This window comes from Hippoglossus stenolepis, chromosome 3, assembly GCF_022539355.2.
Source record: "Hippoglossus stenolepis isolate QCI-W04-F060 chromosome 3, HSTE1.2, whole genome shotgun sequence".
Lineage (NCBI taxonomy): Eukaryota > Metazoa > Chordata > Actinopteri > Pleuronectiformes > Pleuronectidae > Hippoglossus > Hippoglossus stenolepis.
This window is the reverse complement of record NC_061485.1, coordinates 23,524,863-23,546,371: the sequence shown is the minus strand read 5'-3', so window position 1 is coordinate 23,546,371 and position 21,509 is coordinate 23,524,863. Positions and strand designations below refer to the sequence as shown.

General features: G+C 42.6%; 1 protein-coding gene across 3 annotated transcripts in view; it reads left to right on the top strand.

Moving 5' to 3' along the window:
• Window positions 1–240: 240 nt before the first annotated feature.
• Window positions 241–21,509, top strand: part of cdh4 (cadherin 4, type 1, R-cadherin (retinal)) — a 210,489-nt gene continuing 189,220 nt past the window's right edge. Inside the window, exons 1-2 of one of the 3 annotated variants that reach the window (XM_035152798.2) lie at window positions 241–320; window positions 8,783–8,894. Coding sequence is in view for 2 of the 3 variants with exons in the window: in XM_035152795.2 (XP_035008686.1) it covers window positions 7,545–7,598; window positions 8,783–8,894 (166 nt within the window). In the remaining variant the exon portion in view is untranslated. Of the gene's footprint in view, window positions 321–7,353; window positions 7,599–8,782; window positions 8,895–21,509 lie in introns of those variants that run through there. The other 2 variants (XM_035152795.2, XM_035152796.2) reach the window with 2 other exon arrangements.

Genomic DNA, 21,509 nt, shown 5'->3' with positions numbered 1-21,509 from the left:
GACACTGTAGCATCCAAACTTGTGTACTTAATGTTGTGTGAGGTTTAACAAATCTTTTCTAACTTGTTGAAATAATCAGTGAGGTCTGATATAAGTTACCGGATGATTCCCTGTGAATAAACATCTCCACACGTGCTCCTGAACCACGCGCAGCCTTTCATGTTTGGATCACGTGCATTATGCTAACCAATGCTCAACAGTTAGCAGCTAACAGTTATTAATGCTAGCTTGTGTCCCGAGGGAGGCGACCTCAACAGAGAGAGGGAAGGAGCTGGTGGAGGCAGAGAGGAGCTGGATTCACACCAGCAGCAGATCAGCAGGTGAAACACTATCAGACGCACATTTCCTGCATGAGTAGTTTAATGTGAAGTCCACCTGTTTCCTCTGAATAATACACAGTACATATGTTATTGTGCATTATACTGTGAGTTAGTTTAATCTTTGCTATGGTGTTGAACAGAGGTCTTTTCTATAGGGTCCAGTTCAGAGAGCACTGCAGAGCCTGGTGATCATGTAAAATATAGCAGCTCCTGTGAAATATGGGATGATAAGATAAAGAAGTTACACATGATATTTAATACCTTAATTTCTCATATATAATTTTACATTTTAAAATAGACGTACCGTACTCCAGTCTAATAGCCGGGCTTCACCAGGAATCACTGAGTCTAACTGTCAGCATGACGTTCATGAAAATTCATAGGGCCGCACTGAAGTGTTCATTTAATTTCCTTATTTTCAGTGGCAGATAAAAGTTGATGATTCAATCAGACGTCCAGATTTGAAAGGATTGTAATTGCTAAACAGGTGAAGTATATATCAGGTTCTTACTAGTTTAAGTAGTCCTACCAAGTACAAACAATGAATGCTGTGTACAATTATAAACTTAATTCTTATTCTAATAAATCATTTTTAGATGAGTCAAAACGATGTGGCAAGCAATGTAGTAATGCCACTTTGCTCTGAGATGCTAAAACATGTCACATCATTGCTTTTTAGTCGCTGGTGTGATATGGCTTGAAAAGTAATGTGAAGTTTGAATTTTCAGTTGGAAACGTGGAAAATCTGTGCACAACAGGGTTTGGACTTGGTCCGGAGTTTGCCTTTCACATATTAACACATCTGCAGGAAATTCTCCTTTCAGAAGCAGTTACAACAATAGAAATATCTCCAGAGCGTTCAGGTGAGCGAAGGCATAGCATGCAGGAGGCAGGACGAATTCATTCTGCTGATCAGGGGTAATTGTTTACCGCTTACAGTTACAGAATCTCATTGTCTGTATGAATTTACATCTTTGTTGTTGTCTTCTACGTGTTCTCCTCTTTTTCATCCTGAGATATTTGTTCTCTTTTTGTATTTTGGGGTTTGCGTTTGTTGCATTTTAGAAATGTTGTCAACGCGCCCACTTGCTTGTGGTGAATCCTCCAGCTAATCTCCTGCTGTGTTGTCACATTGGCTCATTTGGACACTGTTCTGGGTTTTTACGAGGAAAACTCTGGAGTTCTGTGCATGTCTGAAAACAGCTTATATATAGTAGGCTGGTAGACTCCCACTGAGATTCCAAATCAAATTTGAAAGAAGAGACTTGGCCAAAACTACAATATCCCCAACATATACTGTAGGTACAGAAAACACAGACCTCATAATCACACAGTCACATGAAAATGAAACTGACAACTAGAGATGGGCATTCAACCACATAATTTGAAATGATGAGTTCTGAAATGGCATGAAGTGACAAATCTTAGCTCTGTGATAAACCAGGCCCATGGATTTTAGACACTTAGCAGATAACAAGACTGTTCTTGCATGAGAAGAAAAACAATATTTGTATGTGAAGTCAAATCCAAGTTTCAAGTTTTTAGACAAGATTGTCGACATGAGGTTTGAAAAAGACAGAATCATATTCACAGCACCAAGTTATTCAAAAGACAAAACCACTTCAATTGATTTTCTTTTAGATGTTGAATGATTCAAGATGTTAGTGTTACTTCATGAAAACAACATGAGCTTAGTTTTGTCAGCATTTAGAATCGGACCATTAAATGCTTCTTGCTGCTTTCCAAGAGCATCCTCTCTGGTGAATACGTGACTGTATCATTGGCGTAAAGAAGAAAATCCACATTTGGTGTTTTGGTTGTAGCGTGCATCATCCTTTGTCCTTGGTAAAATCTCTTTAACAAATGTATTCATGTGTCAAATGTCTTACATTGAATATAAATCATGTGTGAAATATGTTTAAAGTAAGTCTGCACAAAGCTTTTCTTTCCTCCGCATGGCAGCGGAAAGTCTGCCAAGTAGAAAGAGACTGAGAGGTTAATTAGGTGGAGTAGATTCTGATGTTCCGGTTCAAATGAAAATCAAATGACATCCACCGTCATCCATCTCCGTCGAGACTCTCTGTGTGCACCTATCATGCTGTGTTGAAACGGCAGTCAAAAGGTTAGGGATACAGCCATCTGCAGGGGTTCATCACCCTATGTCAAATATGGTGAACAGACTGTAGCCTCATGTCATTGCCACATGACCACAGTCGTATAATCGATGATAAAACCCATTGCCTATTGATTTGTCCCTGCTATTTATTTTATACAATGTGGTCTCTGTGGAAGCAGAGGGATCAGCGGCACAGTTCTGCAGAAAAATGTGTGAAGCCCTTTGGAACAGAGCACACAAATATGATCTAATCTTAGCTAAATTAAAAAGTCAGATCATGGGTGAAATTGCTTTATATTCATTTTGCATCCTTTGATTCTCTCAAGGTGTTGGGCAAATGTTTACTCTGGTCTTTTACTGATAGATAATTTGCTTCCCGTGTCCTTCAGGCGGTTTCTGTTGTGCACACATCAATATTTCATCCATTCAAGAAGAACAGGCAAAAACAAAGAATCGCTTCCTTGAAGTCGAGAGGATTCAGTGTTGTGGAGTTGTGCGTGATTTGGGTTACGGTTTAATGGGGCTTGTCTGTCTTTCCTGCTTTTTCAGTTTCTCAGTGTGCATCAATTTGATATTCATACAGTGAAAAGTGCGTCAAGGTGAATCTTCAGGGGAAAAAAACACTGATATATAATTGTTACAGCTGGCAACTCACTATATGATGGATGTGTTTTTATTTAAAGACCAAAACAATATGTCGTAAGTACCAAAGTTGACCTTTCAATAATACAATGCACTGTAGGTGTTACTATCATATTGTATACTACACACATATTGTGTGGATGGTAGACAGAAAAATGGGATTCCAGCACAATAACATAGAGTTTAGTAATAAAAGACAAACTCCAGACACATTTCTGCTTCATGGTCACAAAGATCATTTAAGCGGCATAATTAGGCACTGCTTGTGACTGCAGCATTGTTTCCCTTCCAAATTATCTGTCATTGAAAAAGCTGAAAACTCTCCAAAGATTTCAGAAAGGCTTTGTACCACGTTTTCATGAAATGCTATTATCTCCTCTTTCCAAGAGAGTAAATTAATCTGGAGAGGTTTGTTGATTTCACTCGGCTGTCACATAACTCTGGAAATGTCTGTGAAGTTTTCTCCGTGGTCAGCAATGAGGAAAGTTTCGTATTAACGGCAAGTTGCACTACCTCACGGCACGGTTGCCAGTGTTGCAGTGGTTGCGTCACCCCTGGCATTGCCGGGAACAACATGGTGAAGAACTCTGTTTGGCTTTTTGCACTTAATGAAAGCTTCAATTCAAAGTACAGTTCACACGTTCAAATCCTGCTTCACTGCACAGGGAGGCCATGGTGTGTATAGTAGAACTTATAATTATTTGTTGAAGCGTGATTTAATTTCTAGTTTCGAGTTTCTTTTTGATCAATTACATTCATCTATTTGACAGGCTTAATAATAGTCATGAGTAATGAGCTGGCCAGCTTATAACAAATTATCTACATACACTGATCAGCCACAAAAGAAGGCGGTGTGGTAGTGGTGTCAGAGGAGTAGTGGTGGTTTCTAAACCCACTTCTCAGGAGGTCAAACACTTGGAGTGGGCTAAGAAATAACAAAATTCCACAGTGAGTGAGTGGGAAAAGTCCAATTTGCTCATGAATACAAGTTTAAGATTTATGGCAGTAACAAAAGGGCATAAGGGACAAATAAAATGAAAACCTGCCCCCATCCACAGTGCGTGAAGGCTCGCTGAATGGTTTAATGAGTATGAAAATGGTGTGAATCATATAGCCTTCAACCAGTTTTAATGTTGTGGCAGTAACTGACTGAAAAAAATGAAGATTGCTTCTGTTCTTGTGTGAGAATTCATAATGAAGGTGTAAACATTCAACGCACAAAAGAAGCATTTCACTTTTTCTTCCCCTTAATTCAATACTCATCAGTAAACGTGAACTTTTCAGATATCAGAAAGACGCAGAGGAGTGAAACGCCTCAGCACCGATTGACTGAACTCATATGAGACATATGAATATGTCCCTCAGTAATGGCACTAAAATATGTACAGTGTTTTTGTGCTACTTTGATTTATCTGCCTCTCAACGTCTTTTATAGATTCAAATATTGTTGTGTTTAATTTTTTTGGCAGGATAACAATGGCTGCTTGAAATGTTGATGTAAAAAAATCGGCTTCTAGATTTTAATTGTCCCAGCAAAACAGTATCAAAGCACGTTTTATGATCAAAACTATGGCCTGACAACAGCCTCACAACCAGTAATTAACATTTTCAAAAATTGTTGTAATAACAAGTCAAACCATTTCACTGACGCCACATCCGAGCTACTACGTTTTGGTTTTAATACTCATCAACTCTGCTTTGGATACGCCTGGAGCTGCGTTTAAGTCTGGACCGACAGAGATGTTTGCAAACGATGACGTAGACACTCACAACAGCTTGCTGATTGGTTGTCTTCGATTTGCGATGTAGCCATTGCTGATCCGTCAAGCTGCTATCACATGACTGCTTTCTGAAAGAAAACAAACGGCCTCAGCTGCCAGTGCAGAACGCAACATTTCTAATCAACCACAAATGTTGCTGACCCTCTTTGCAAACAGCCAGTCACTATTATCACGATATGAAAGTTTCACACCGTTTCATCTCTACCTGGAACCAAGTTAAATCACACATTTGCGACTGATTGAGATTCACGAGTTTGCTCATACTGACGCTTCAGTGAAGCAGTGGATGAACACTGGTGTGTACTCTGGGACTGATTAAGTCAAAGCTGAGCAACAAGTGATACCATTAAAATTAACCTCCAGTAAGTTCAATTTCTTATCTCATTATTATTATATTGGTATCAGACCTAAGTAATCGTGTACAGGTTTCCCTAATTTATGCAAACAGTATCATCAAATTACCAATGAGCCCTTAGAAAATTGGTGCCTTTGTGATAAATGCAAGACAAAAACACTGCTTTTGTAAATAAGCGGTTCCTAAAACACAATTTATGAATGAAAAATACATTTTGATAGCAACAAAAGGACAGACAAGTAGAAGAACACATGATGAAAGAAGAGTACAAAAGGCAATTCATGAAAAAACAAATGGAAAGTATATACAGCCTGTAGAGTCTATATGGTGACGTGCTCCAACAGCCCCCCCCCCACCCTTTATATAAAGAGAAGTGGGACCCATTTTGTGAGATTTGTTTAATAATTCAGCGCAGCCTTAAACCAATTCACTTCAAGTGCCCAGATGGTATTTTTATTAGGCAAAAATGCTCGATACTTGAGAGGAATAATTTACTTGCATTCTGAAAACTGGCTGGGTACCTTCGAGCCACGCAGAATTTACTGAGCACGGAATCAGTCGGGCCCCTTCTTCAGGGTACCACTTCAGCAAAACAATAATTTTCATGAATATCATTGAGTTTGTGCTGGGGCGGCAGATGAGGGATGGTGCTTGTGTGCTTGTGTGTGTGTGTGTGTGTGTGTGTGTGTGTGTGTGTGTGTGTGTGTGTGTGTGTTCAAGAATCACAACTCTGGAATAAGGAGCATAAAGAGAGATGAGCTGATATGGCTGACAGTGTAGAACACCAGGCCATGGCCACCTCATGCACTGTGCTGTGTTTTCAAAGTTACAATTAAAACCTCTTTTCATTTGACGGAATTCAATTTTCAGCACACTTACACTTTTTCTTACTGGAACTTGAAGCTCTTTTGCTTCTTAACCCTCCTCCCTGTCAGCAGCTACTCCCATGTGAGGACATGACAGTGACTGATACAAAGGGCTGATGTTATTTATTCAGGACACTGTTTATTGGCCGAGGTGTGACTTTTAGATCCTTGTCGTCCAGTTCCCCTGCCAAGTTTCCCAGGGTGTAATAAAAGCAGAGGCACCTCGATGCCCCGAAGAAAGACGAGCAGATTTTATTTCTGATATTTCTGACCTTAAAAAAAAAAGAGAGAAAACACCTGCCCCCTGGACTGACACATCCACTGAGCTGTAGACAAGCAGAGGCCCTTCTTAATTATCTGCCTCAAGCACTTTACTTTCAAGATACCCCTTAAATAAAAGAAAAAAGGTTCAGAGCATTTTTTCTCCTTAAAAATTGAAAGTGTTGAAAATAAAGCAGTAAAGTGAATGGCAGTGACAGGGGCAGGCACGTGGGCTCTGCTGATTGACACTGCAATGCTGTCCTATTCCTTTTGATAGGATTAAATTGTCATGACCTCTCAGATATGGAAATTGAGGCACTGATCTGAGGCTTCGGAAATGTCAGCATTATTAAATTGTGAGACTAGTTAATATTTCAACAATTGAAACTGTAAATGTATGTGCTTATTATAGTTTTTTCCTTTCAAGTTTTAATACCAGTCCTCAAATCAGGAGGTATGAATATATATTATATATATATGTGTCCTTATATACTTTATATAGATATTGTGGATCATCACACAGGTTACTGATTCATTGGATCTCATTTCATTTGAAGCATCAAAGTCTATCACAGCAGCTTTAATAAAAAGCTATTAGCTTGGCTGGTGCTGTCCTTATAGCATGGATCAGGGGCACAGGGGGTAACTGGGGTGTGAAATAGACTCCAATAGACCAGTTAGCTGACGGACACATGAGAGGACTCGGATGGTTGGTTGTCACTCACATCGTCACACCTGCCTTTTCTCCATATGAAGCCAAAATATGAATCTAAATAGGCTGGAAAATGGGATCTTTTTTTTTTCTAACCTGCACATCCCAAAAGTGTATGGCATCGTGTGTGTGTGTGTGTGTGTGTGTGTGTGTGTGTGTGTGTGTGTGTGTGTGTGTGTGTGTGTGTGTGTGTGTGTGTGTGTGTGTGTGTGTGTGTGTGTGTGTGTGTGTGTCTGGCTGCTCCGTGCAGTGGGAGGGGTTGTAGTGACGCTGTTATCCAATGGGCTCCGGCTTCCTCCGGACTGAGCGCAGCATCTCTGCCTCAGCGGCACTTTTGCGCCAGACAAGTAGGGACAGTCTCCGACTCGGCACCCGAGAGGAAGAACAGGGCTCCAGGAATTACTGAGGTGGTTTTTTACTCCGGCTGAGAAGACTCATCTCTTCCTTATCTCTTTTTTTTACACCTCACACGCGTTTTTTTTGTTGCAAAGATGAACGTTGGCTGCGTCATCCTGGCGTGCACCTTACTTGTGGGCGCATCCTCGGTAAGATGAGTTCCTTTCTCCGTGTCCTCTCGGAGTGCAGTGCTGGGGAAGTGCTGCACTGCTGTGGAGATCCCACTCGGGCTGTGCAGCGCTGCACGAGCCATGGGAAGTGTCCGAGAGAGGCTCACTTTCTCCCCGCAGTGTTGCGCTAAAGGCAGCACCACGCGGGTAACCCAGCTCCGAGCGGAGACGTCTCGGGTCAAGAGTATTTTTGGTCTCAAGTGCGGCGGGGAGGAAGCAAAAGTCCCCGACAACTGCGTTCATTAGCGTCCTCTCGCCTAAATAAACTGCAGTGCTTCATTGCAGGGGACAGTGGTGTCTGGAGGGGCTTCTCTCTCTCTGCGTTGGCTGCTGATCATCCTCGTTTACGCACGTTTACGCACTGTCATTCCTCCTTGTTCACATTTCTGGGATGCCTCAGATGACGACCTGGTTGTTTGGGTTGTCGCATGTTCATGGAGGGTGGTTTGGGCAGCAAACAAGCAGTTAGCGGAATTTATTCAAAAACTTGGGAAAACAATTTACTACAATCGGCTTCATTTCCATAATGTCTTTTTGAAAACGCCATGGGTGAATGAAGTGGATTTCATCAACCTGCATGCAGCGCAGAATGAAAAGCCTGGAGGATATTGGGTGCCTGCAACCATGCTTATGTATTAACAGTGTACTTAAATACATTTTTACACACACACACACACTGTCTCTCCGGCTCTCCGGCTCTCCCACTTCAAAGTATAAGCTAAATGTTTAAATTAAACATGTCATGCAAGCCTCAGTTATCATCTTTATAACGGTTCTCATTACTGTCATTATCACCACCTGGGCCATAATTCTTTATAATAACCAACATATGATGATAACAGCACCGTCTGTCCTAATAATGATGATTTAATAATGATCACTATCATTAAAACAACCTATTCACTCTCGTCGTCCTACACGAGAATCCATGTTTCGCTGCAGTGGTTTAAATTCGGTGTCTTCCTCCTCAGATGTGGATTTCCACACTGTGTGACGGTCCGAGTGCAGAATGCTGTAGTGTGAAGCAAATCACTCACTACAGCCAGAGAGAGTGTGTATGGGGTTCAATATCAGTCTGAAAAGGCTGGGAGCTCAGCTTGTAACCCTGTGGCCACAAGTCAATTTGCCAATGCTTAACAGGCCGTCTTGTTTCTATTCCTCAGGGGAATAAGGCAGGCCAGCCACTCAAACCCCCGTGCAGACCGGGCTTCTCCCAGAACTTCTACACAGTGATTGTCTCGAGAGACGTGCTGCATGGCCAGAGCATTCTCAAAGGTAAGCCGGCCCCGCTGGATCTCGTTTATTGACTGGTGATATTCTCTCTTCTCTGCCCAGATGTGTCCCCAACCTCCTAGTGTGATTGAGTGAGTAAGTGTGTGTCTACATGTGTGTCTGGGGGGGGGGGGACACATTATAGGAGCGTGGCTCTTCATCACACCTAAAGGCGATCAGGGCACGCTCTGGTTGTGACTGTGCAACATAAGCAGCTCATCTCGAGCACGAGACATGGAAAGAACCTAATAAAACCGGTAACTGGTTTTAATGCTGTGGCTGGTCGGTGTTGGTTAAAGCGGAAGGATCCAGTTGTAATGGAACCTGGGTTGAAAAATCTTGCCATGTGATTAAACATGACCGTGAGGGTGTAATGTGTTTTGTTCAAGATTTGTCATTGGAGATGGAGTTTCACCGATGAATGAACAAATAAATTCCACTGATTGCAGTCGAAATCAAACAAAACAAGCAAACAAAACAAATGCATCTCGTCTTTCTTGATCGACTGAGCAGCAGGCTGAGAGAGCAAGCTAATTTAAATAGCCTGTTCCCTACTCTGCATGTTTGCAGCTGGAAGCCCCCAACAACTTTTTATTCTTATTCTCATTGTAATACATTTCCCAGCACTTTGACTCTTTCTGTTTTTCAGAGAAATTCAATTCTGTTTTCTTTCGCTCCATTTCTCCTCAGTGCAGTGCAGTGCACTGAATCTACCGTGAGGTTCATCTCCTGCCATGTCAAATTATGCTGTAGTATCTTCAGTGTCTCTTCCGCTTGCCGATGAATCTTTATCATAATGGAAAACAATCCCGCTCAGCCACATCCCAAGGTCCCTTTCTGCATAATTGACGGATAAACAAAAAATTTGAATTTCAGCGGATCATGTGTATCTATCACATAGACCATGTTCTGTCTAAAGCTAGGAACTCCTAGAAATGCATGATGAAAAAAATGAGCCTGAAGATGAAAAGCACCTCAGCATTTTGTAGCATTTCAAAACAATTCTATCGGTTCCTACTACAAGAGTCGAGGGCCCAGTATTTAGGTTTCCTCCCATTTCCTCCCTGTAACCTCCTCTAGCCTTGTACTCACACTTGCAGGCAGCAGCTCAACAGCAGTGCAGAATGAGCTGAGCTTTCCCTTGACTCTCTGCTTTTATAGCCAAATATTTGTCTATTGTTACATGAAATTCTATTTGCCAGGAGGAAATTGCGTTCTCATTGTAACAGCTGTTTGAGCATTTTCTGGCTGTGAGCAAAACAATTGAATTATTCCGGAGGTTATTTTGTTATTTAGGAGGCTGACAAGGACAGTGCAGCCGGTCAGTGGGGAGCGAGTTTGCCTGGAGGGGCTTTGGGATCAGGGTTCCTGCCTGTTTGGAAATGGGCTGAGGCATCCTTACTGAGCCAAATCACTGAGGGTGATGCATCTCGACAGACAACGTATGTCGGTGCCTCCTCTGTGCTGGAGTGTTTGTGTGTGTTATATGCGGATATGTCTCCGGGGGATGTGGCACTCTCTCACTCACGTGTCCCGGTGTACATGCTGCCGTTGCTGCTAAGGCTGCAATTCAAATAAAGGTGAGAGCACAGTTCAACTGCTTCAATCTGATTCAGCTTATGCGCCACGTCCTCTCCTACTTTGATCCCACATTACCTTTGCTCCCGGTCTCTCGCTTTCATTTTGTTTGTTTCCGTGCTTTGTTGTGTGAAAATCAATGTGAGAGCCACGCCGTCCTCCCAACTGGATAAGGGATACGGGCTGCAATAGCTTAAGTTCTCATGCAGTGATTAATGTGCATTGGCTGGCCTTACAGAAGGTTTGTTTTCTATACAGCGGGACACTAAGTGGGAGGAAGCCTTTAATACCAACACCACAATATGTATAACCTCAAACTGTCACTTCGAAGGAAATGAATGGGCACGGGATGATGGAGGGTGCGGGATGCTACAGAGGTGGCTAGGGGGTTGCTGGACCACTGTGGGCCGTGGCTGTTGTCCCCCTGGAGAGACGGACAGTGAGCGATGGGGGAAGGACCAAAGAGATGTGGCCCAGCAGGTGCAGCGTGAGCCAGGCTTGTGTTTCCAGCCCCCGAACAATGTGCGGACCGCAGCTCTTTCCATGCCGAGGTGGAAGGTGGACTTGTTTGCTCTCGCTTTTCTTGTTTTGATGGTGTGTGGGAAGAGCAGGAGCAACTACATAATGTGACTGATGTCAAGTTCATTAACACCAATCGGAGTCTGCTGAATGTATTGTACACTGCTGCTTTTGTCCAGGGCACACCATAGTAACCTGAATGTTTGAAAGCTTTACCATCACATTATATATATTAATCTGTCCCTGGCTCAGAATGATGGCAATCTAATTACAGCTGATCAAGCTGGAGAGCCATTTTAATTATCTCCAAGAAAGACATTGATTTTTATTCATTGCAATATGGACTGAAGTGTCTTGGGGCATCATCTGGAAATACAGGGAAAACTTTGAAATCAGACATAGATATTTAAGATATTTAATAGGTGGATATTTTTGGAAGGTTTTTAAGCATTTGTCGTAGCGTTGACAGGGGAGACATGACAGGGAGTGATGGGACTGACATGCAACAAAGGCCTCAGCTGGACACAAACCAGGGAGGCTGCAGGTCACAGTTGGGTCCTTTAACTCACGGTCTATTAGGGCACAGCAACCTGCAATTTCATCTGGATCAGTACATCACTAAAACACTGCAAGAAAATAAAAAAGCAGTTTACGTGGTTTTAGAGCCAATGATGGAGCGGAATTCTCTCAGACCACAAAGGAACATGTGATCCTTTCTTTGCTGGTTCCCAGCCGTTTTGCTTGTCAGCCGTGCAGTCAATGCCAATAAATGCTCCATTAAGCAGAGAGTGATTGTTGTTTCATTCAAATAGGGTTTAAAGCTCTTAAAAGGTTACCATTGTTCAATATCTCATTCAAATATTCAATATACACAATGTTATTTGAAAATGGCCCGCAGGGATTTAAATGAACATGATTTGTGGAAAATAAACTTTCCTCCTTCTTCCGTTCGGTTTATTGGCGGGTGGCAACCAACGTCAGGGTGGCTTATCGCCATCCACTGGATCTGCCTCTTCTTCCTGACTGCCCCACCCATACGGTTTCCTTGTTTCTGTCTGTAGTCTTCCCTGAAGGAAAATGGAAGTGTCTGATCGAGACTTGAAAGGTCATTTTAGGATTGTAATGCATAATTCTGTGCCTCCTTTGGTCATTCTTTGTCGGCTTTATAGGTTAAAAAGGCTGTTATAGCTTTGTAGTTGACCATAAAAGACCTTTGTTTAACTAACTCACAAATCTCTACGCTGCCGCTAAGTTGTGCTGAATAAATCATTGCATGCTCCCATGGAGATGTATGTCTGCGAGCTGGGTCAGGATTGGAAGGGGAGGGCTGTGGCACACAGGCAAGGCCTTGAGTCGCGGTCTGTGCAGATTCCCGCTGTGGGCAGATAAGCCATGAAAAGAAATATTCCAGTGATTGCACATTGCTGTGTAAACCATCACCTCGCTCCAAGAGACGGAACAGACACCAAGGAACACGGACAAGGGGATGTGGTCTCCGCACAAAAGGAATTGATTTGAAATACAGTTCAGGTCAGGATAGTGTCTCTTTAAGTCACTGTCAACGCATATTTGAGAGGAGAGAAGTGATGAGTTTCTCTCGTTGCCCTTCACGAATCCACAGTGACGGTGAGCAACACAGATCGGTGTGATTTAGACGCCTGTCTGACTGCACATCCTGCCTTATGTCACCAACATTTTCTGACAAAGAAAATGTCTTGGATGGATTTAGAGGATTGCAGGAACCTTGTTTTTGGATAAAACGTGATTTTGGTTTCTCAGTGGAGGCTTTTAGAAATACAGCAGAGGGCCATTTGCTTTTGTTGTGGTACAAGTGCGATTAAAAGAACAATGATGATGACTCACTATTTGCTTAATGTTAATTAAGACAGCGTCACAGGAGATGGGACTATTCCTTATCCAAGCGTGCAGTATCTTTTCATTCAGCCTGTGCTTTGTCAACTGTACTCCACCCCTGAAAGGGAGCTAGAATGGACATGTTTTCATTTGCAGTCCCTCTGTTGTCTCTTGAATCACAGGAGATGGACTTGCTTCATGAAACACCCCCCCACAATTGGGTGTCTCTTCTTGCTTCCTTCATCCAAGAGCTTGTTACTTAAAATTGTTTTTTTCTACTGCAGTTACATTATAACTGGGAAGGAAATTACACACACTCACTAATTTAATCAGCAAGATTAGTTTAAGGAGGATCATACCTCCATCAGCTATATGCTTTCGGCGTGGATTTCCTTTTGTTTTATTCCATCTCTAAAAACATGAACAAACTTGTAACATGACCCCAATTAGACTGCAGCAGGGAAATCTGGCAAGGAGCCCTATTTGCTTTGAAACTGCCTGCTCAGTGTTTGCTGTGCTGCAGAGAACTTCTGACTCTTAACCTACCGTGCAGAGCGACAGAGCTTTCATAAGTACGGCCAGACCCAAGAACTGAGGGGGACGGGGGTGGGCGGTTGGGTGGGTGGGATATTTCGTTTCCAGGCATTTAATAAGCGGGATGCCATTTTCCTTCTGACTCACGGACGTCTCTCTTGTCCTCCAGAGAGTCTTTCATCTCTGCAGCCAGGACCTGCAGTCTGTGGCGAGCTGATAGAATACAGGTACAGAAGATGAGCCACATCATTTTTCTTTATCTCGCCCTGCCTTCTTACCGAACCAAGCTACGCTCCTATATCGCTCAAACCCCCCACAACATGACATACATGCTGAGCCAATTCCATCAAGCGAGCCACCCAAGATATAGTACATGCCACCGCACAATGCTTTTCATCCTGTTTTGTAGTCATTTCCTCAGAGAAGGTAGTAAGTAAAAAAAGGGGTTTGATCGATGGGAAACTGGCTGTCAGCAGAAATATTATTGCCTCTTGTCAGGGCTTCCATGTGAATTTTATTAGTTCTAGTGCAGTGATCTCCACTCATCTCTTCTCACTGTGTACTGGTATTAGCTTTAGTCTGATGCTTGGTCACTGGGTCATGCCATCTCCTCTCATGGAGTTTCATTACAACACAGATAGTTTCATTGCCGGTCCCCATCTGGTACGCACCGAGAGACAGGCGCGATTTATCTCGACCTCCTTGCATTTAGACGGTGAGAAGCTGTCAGAGACGAAACCCAATGCCTGAGAGCTCGGCTGCATTTTAAAAGTGCCGTGCACGCTGTCTGTTTGCACTCCACTGGGTGAGATTATGCAGCAGATCCACATTCCCCGATAAAGTCGAGGTGAACTAATTGCGCCCTGAATTCTGACCTTCAAACGGCGCTAACCATGATATTATCAGACCTCAGATTGCATCTGCAAAAGCTGGTGGTGGTAGGTTAAATCATAGAGTGATTATAATGAAATAAAGGAGAAACTAAGCACTTCTGATGGTGTCAGCCAAAAAGAAAGTCCTTGGCAAGGGATTAACGGATAAGAGAAGAAGCGACTTACTTCTGTATTTCAGGAGCTGAGACAAGGGCAAATTCAGGCAGAAGAAATATCATTTGTGAATTTGGGTGAATTGAAGTGGTGTTTATTTCTTATTCCTTAGAAACTGTCTCCACAATGCAGTTCGACCCTGCTGATTGATGCCTCTCTTTACATGCTCTCTCAGAGAGCTAAGGAAGGCACGAACACCACATCTTTCATAGATGACCTTGCATTCTGCGAATACTATTTGCATTTGTTATCGAAAACCTTTTTTTAATTGACCGCCCTCCCTCACAATCAATGTGTATTAGTGCTTTGCATCTCAGTGTACTTCAACGATCCGTGGCCTTGGTTAAGACTCTATTTGCTTTTTTTGTTGCGGTGCAGAAATGACAGATTTTTCCCACTAGGAGACCTCTGTTTCACCTTTTAGCTGTAAGTGTAACCCAGGACCCACCAGTTCATTGCAAAGATTTTCCCCCTCCGATAGGCTCGCAGGATTTACATGCATCTGAATACAAATCAGCTCTTCTGTATTGTAGCGGCGTTTCTTTAGCTCAATTTATTCACTGGCATGTTATCCGGCTTGTTTTCATTGCCATGACATTGCTCCCTTCAGTGTCACTTAGGTGGATTATTGGATAGATAGTGACGATTACAATTAACAGAAAAATAAGGAGGCAGTCTAAATAGACTAACAATACAAAAAAAAAAGAAACTGAAAAAGCAGAAGAATAAAAAGCTCAGTGCAAACCTGTCGGAAAAATAATGTGGAAAACCATCAGTCTGAAATTGTGGCTTTTCGAAGCCGTGTGACTTTGGGTCCTGTCATGCTTTCTTCTTCTTCCAAGGAATAAAATACGCTGGAAATAAAAATAAAGAATTCACAATGCTGTGCTGACTATAAATGCACCTATGTGATTTTTTACCATCTAGTTTCTCCAGTCAACCTCCATCAAGCCCAGCCTGAATGAGTCTTATGTGCCTCTTCTGCAATCATTGTAATTAGTGTGGAGTGGATCTCTATCAGGAGAGGATTTACAGTTCTTCAGATCCATTCAGTCCTCCTTCTAGACACCAAGGGGAACGGGGAAGGATGGCGAGGATGAGAGTTGGACATCGAGGACAAGAGGAGCGAAAGGTAGTCGAGGGAAGTAGAATAACAAGATCCTACATTTGAAGGCATTCTTGAGCATCCTGCTTTCAAGTCGGCTTCTGCTTGTGAAGCACACCATGACATATCTGCGGCATGTCAGACAGACATTTTTATTTTAGCAGGAGAGCTTCAAGTCTGGTCTGAATTTTAAAAGCAAGCAGTACATCAATTTGTGGCATCCACCGTGTGCATATTTTGAAATATGTGTTTACTGAGTGATGAGGGCGGAGAATCCCTGTTTACCCCGGGTGCCCCCTTGCTCAGCTGTAGCTCCTTGTTTCCCCCCCCGACCCCCTCCTCCTCACTCCTGAGTCAGGGGCTCAAAGTGACACATAGCTTCTCACTTTATTGATGAATCGCGGCCAGGCGGTCTGACCTTGTGCTGCCGCTTGACCCCACGTGTTCTCCAACGCTCATATCCTCGGCCGGCAGCACTGGAGGAGATGAAAAACACGGCCCAATCAAAATGATTTACGTTCGGCTCGACTCAACAAGCAGATCCTTCTAAGCTGTTACTAAATGCATCTCCGGAGGGCCACTCTGTATTGTTGTGTACAGCTATTTCTAAAGCCACGGGACTTTTGCTATTCTATCACTTTAATTAAAAGACTTCACTGTCAAGATGCCTTTGTTCTACAAACTCTCATATCAAAAAAGGTCCCTCACCAGAGAGGGGCTGGTGCTCTACTTAGTCCTTCAGATTAATTCAGCCTGGAATCTCTATATGATCAGTACGCCCACATGCTCTCATCTTAATCATCCTCATGTATATTTTTGTTAAACGCATAAACACACAGTTATTTACTAAAATATCAACCCAGTATATTTTGTGCATTGTGTGTATTTGTGTGCGTTTGTGCGTGTGCGTGTGTTTGTAGGCAGTGCTCCATCCAGAGGGTGATTATCTTAAATGGAGAAATTAAAGGATTACAAACCAGCTCAGTAATCCAGCTGTCAATCTCACGGCTCATTAGTAAGCAAAGGAGAGGGATGAGCGAGAGAGAGAGTGATATACAGCACACTCAGAGAGAGAGAGAGAGAGAGAGAGAGAGAGAGAGGGAGGATGAGAGAGGCAGACCTATTTTCTGGTGGTAAATTGTTAACTTGTCAAACACAAAGGGGGCTTTTCTATATTCCAATATTAATTAAAGACCTTCATTTCCACAATAGAGACACAGATTTCACCTGAGCAGCTGAGATGAATACCTCACACTTCCATTTTCAGTGGGATGTAAAATGCAATTTGCAATATGACTGTTGAATGTAAAAAAAATTACATTTGTAAAATTTCACATGAAGGTTTGTCATAATTTCTGTTTGAAATTTGATTTTTACAATCCTGATTGCCGCTCAGCTCCATTCTCATGATTTGGCTGTTACACTGCTTAACGGTTTTGGGTTGAGTACATTAAACTGCATCACTGGATGTTTCTGTATATTAAAATCCATCTAAAACATTCAAACCTGTATTGTACCACTTTCTTTTAGGAATTAATATGCAGAGTGCTGCCATAGTGAAAGCAAGTGCTCACAGTCGCTGCTATTCACAGTTTTTAAATAGCAAATGAACGAGTGCAGCCACAGCACTGTACACAGCAACATATAAAGTGTGTGCGTGTTTGCTGCAGATTAGCCTCGGCCTCGAAAGATATACAGCGTCTCTGGCATTTCTCACCAGGTTCCGAGGCACATAAAAGAAACAGTCGGGGAAACGATGGAACCATAAAAGAAAATAGAAACACAAATCCAGACTCCATCATGGAAAAAAGGGCAGAAATTGCATCTCCTATAACGGTGATGCTTTTTGGATTGCATTGTGCCAATTTGCTGTCTGTTCTGACCTATAAACCGTGGCTGTGTGCAGGCTCAGTTGCTCATGCACAGAGACGTGTGGGTCCACAGCTGGAAAATATTCCTTGCGCAGCTCATAATCATCTCATTTCATTTGAAAGTCAACATTTTCTGTATTTTTTTCTTTTGTCCGTTTTAAATTTCTTTCATTGTTTGGACTTCAGCCATCTGCGTGTCATTGCTTGGGCTTGAATTGATCCTCTCCCATGAGACTCTCAGTTAAGATCTAGGAGAAGCCATTGTGGTACTGTTACCCCCCTGAGCAACAACAGGCTTGCTTTGTAGAAAAAAACATCACTATTGTTGTGAGAATGAATTTTGATTGTACTTCCTGCAGATGGACTGTTTGCAAGAGCTCTTTCTGGCCAGGATTCAGATGGCTGATTTGGAAATCACTATACGGAACCATGCTCCGTCCTGTTGTGATGCAGATTTGTGTGTGCGAGCCTGACAAATCTGCAAACGTGCTTTGCTGACCAGAATAAATATAAGATACTCTGCTGAAGAACTGTAACATAATTCTGTTTCTTGTTCTCTGCTGTAACACCAGTAAGGAAGTGAATGTTTTTATGATTTTATTGCTCGCTTTGCTTTCTGTCCATGAACACATTAGCTCAGCTGTCTGCCCGTTCCTCTCTCATCATGCTGTTGTATCATTACCTCCCCCATGAATCCATTTCCTCAGAAACTAAGAAACTAATCACAACTTAAAGTGTTTTATTCATAGTCAGAGCTGCCCTCACGTCTTAACAGGTCACACAACTTCTATCCGATGCACATACACACACTGACCCACACTTGAACACGCACTGGTGAGGTTAATTCATTGTTGCACAGGCTCCCTGTAGGTATCTCCACAAATGTTAAATCTGCCATCATAATCGTAGCTTTGACCTCGAGATGCGTTTCGTCTTCATAATTAGGATCCACCTGCAGACATTTCCAGTCTTCGCCAGAGAACAAGCACACAGTTAAAATGGCATCAAAAAGATTCATTTCTAAATGTGATTGTGCCTTTTGTGCTCCTTGCTCACTTCTTGACACATTTGTGTGTGATGTGGATAGAGAAGCACTGAAAATACCCACGAGAGGATTATAGCCATCGGCTAGCAACATTCAGGACTCCACATGAAACATCATTACCAATGCCACAGATGTCCCAGTAGTCACATGCACGCACGTACATACACACATAACCACACACACACACACACACACACACACACACACACACACACACACACACACACACACACACACACACACACACACACACACACACACACACACACACACATGCTTTTTGTTGTCTCTGCATAACAAGACGGAGTTTTCAAATATGCTTAAACCTGACATATCCCACTTTATTTAGCGAGGGCCTGGTAATTTGTACAAGTACAAAGGAAGATGTGGGCTTGAGAACCCACTTTTTTTGATTGAAATGTGGGATCAAATCAATAGTGCCCTCCTCTTTTGCTGGCAACGTGCGATGCAGACACACGCTGGTAGCATCGATCACAGCTTCAGAAGAATCACAGTTTTCCTCTCCCTCTCTGCTCTGTCTCTCTGTGTGCTTCTCTTCCCCTCTCGTTCCCTCTCTCTTGTCTCGTTTCTCTCTGTAGCCTCGTATAGGTTTTCAGATAAAAATAATAGCCCTGTGAACCAACAGAGACGAAGGGCGGGGGTGGGGGTGGGTGGGGGTGTGCTGGGTGTTGGTGACAGTGTTTGTGCTCTGCACCACAACCCAGCAGTAAAACAATAAGAGCGAGTCTGCCTAACTGTGGCCTCTGGGAAAAGAAGCCTTCTTATTGCCATAAACAGCAATTTAGCTGGGGTAAAAGAAAACGGATGCAGCCATATTACTGTGTCATCATGATTACAGCCACCACAGGGCTGTGGCAAAGTGAATGATGGCTGTTACATCCCGGCACCTATTTAAATTTCGGCGTCAAATTTATAGCTGTGTAAACCAATTTAACATCAAAGCTTCCACAGATAAGTGAACGGTGTTTGACACCAGCTCTGTAGTTTGGGGCTCATCTATTGCTGCGCCTGTGTTCGTTAAAAGCACAGAGATTGTTATGCTGATGGAATTTGCATACGATAGCTCATGTCTGTGCGTAAGCATGTTCCCTTTTGATTTGCTGCCCAAAGGGGACTGGCTGAACATGCTGTAGTCATTTCTAATCTACCCATCTGCATTGTAACCAGAGGACATGGGAGGGTTTGAACAGCGTTTCGGAAAGTATCATTATAACGTTGTGAGTAAAACCCACTGGATGAATGAGCTTGGTGGTGCTGCAGAGCCATAGGCCTACTGCACACAACTCACCTGTCATAAATAAACATCCTCGTCCGTAAGAAACTGGTGCGTTCCCTGGTTTCATGTGGTGAATCACAGCCTGATTTACATTTTCCAACATTATATCAAAACACTGCAATATGATGTGATGTGCTAGTCCTCCCTGTTATTTTTAACTGATAGCTTTTCATGCTTGGGTCGGGATCAGGGCCTGTAGAGCTCATTATAGTCGTGCTAGGTTGGATGTTGGCAACAATACAAGACCCAGTTCCACCTTCAGGCCCCGCAGCGTGTGAGATGAAATGTGAGGAGGAGTTGGAACAAGACCTGCACATCAGTGAAGTCATATGTATCGCAGGCTGCATTGCAATTTACATTGAACAGTGCAGAATCGACACACATGGGTACGGCGAATCAATAGACGTGCCTGACATTGAGATGTTTGCCCTGTACAGAGTTACTTTTCCATTAAGGTTTGGTACTAGCACTGCTATAATTGTAAAGATGTTTGTCGGATCAACTAATGTGTTGATGGAATCATTGTAATGAAATAACAGAAGGCTATTACAAGCACTTAATGGCTGAACTGCAGTACTGATTAAAAAGTAGTGTTAGTCTCTGGTGGATGTTTTAATATTACAGTTAGTCTGTACATCTTTCCACAGCGGGGCCAAATGGATAAATTACAGCTGTGTGATACCTATTTGTTTCCTGCTCCTGCATTCATGCTCGTGTTGAATGTACTTCCATGAAATCGATAACCTCTGTCTGAACTTTCTCTTCCTCCTCAGTGTTCTGTTTTCATCTCTCCATTCTTCCAGTGTTTAGTCTGCATCACATTAGACCTGCAACCAAAATTCAGCGTTGCCCTTTCTAAAAAGCTATGAGCTTAGCTGCTACCTGCTAGTCACCCACAGTAAACTATAGGGTTTGATATCATTTGGGTTTTGTCTGATTCCCTTTGCTTAATTAATACTTTAAAAATGGTACCGGTGCCAAAATCGATATCAGCCAGACAGGACGTGTCCAGCGCTCAGACATCAGCAGAGAATGGGTCAAATGTCCCCCCCCTCTCCTGAGTGTATAGACACTGAACAGAAAAACAAATAGTCACAGGGACGTTTAGGTCCAAAGTAGAGAACACCTCTTGGTATCAGACAGATACAAACAAAGTAGAATTATACAAGGATGTTTCAGGTCAATCCAACTGAACTTTGAACATAGTCATGTCAGGACATGGAGGATCTGTAAATCTCAATAACAGGACAGTTAGATTCAGTAAATTTCCATGACATTTCTAACATGAATAATTAATCACATAATAAAATAAAACCTGAACTCACTGCAATAATTTAACACTAAATAAAAGGATCAGTTCTTACCACAGCAAATTACACCCTGAAGCTCACCATTTGTCTCCCCACCACCGGGGCCATGGACGCCCACACTACCGGCTGACGGGCTTGTCATGGGGCCACGCAAGCCTTTTCTCTAGCTTTCTTGGGAAACTGGGATTTCTTGAGAAAACTTATTTAGAATCTTAAGCATCTTAATTTTCGATAAAAACAGAACTGGAGATAGAACAGAAACTGTGTCACTTTGTTGTCATTCATTCATTCTGCAGACCTTCCTTTCTTAGTGCTAATTTGAGGTAACTTCAAAGAAAATTTGATGTTTTTTTCCTTTTGTGTTAATAGTTTGGTTATATGAGATTTGGGAGCTTACATGTTGTTGTTACATGGTGAAAACTGTCTCCTGCACTCAGTGCTGCACATTTCACCGCCCTC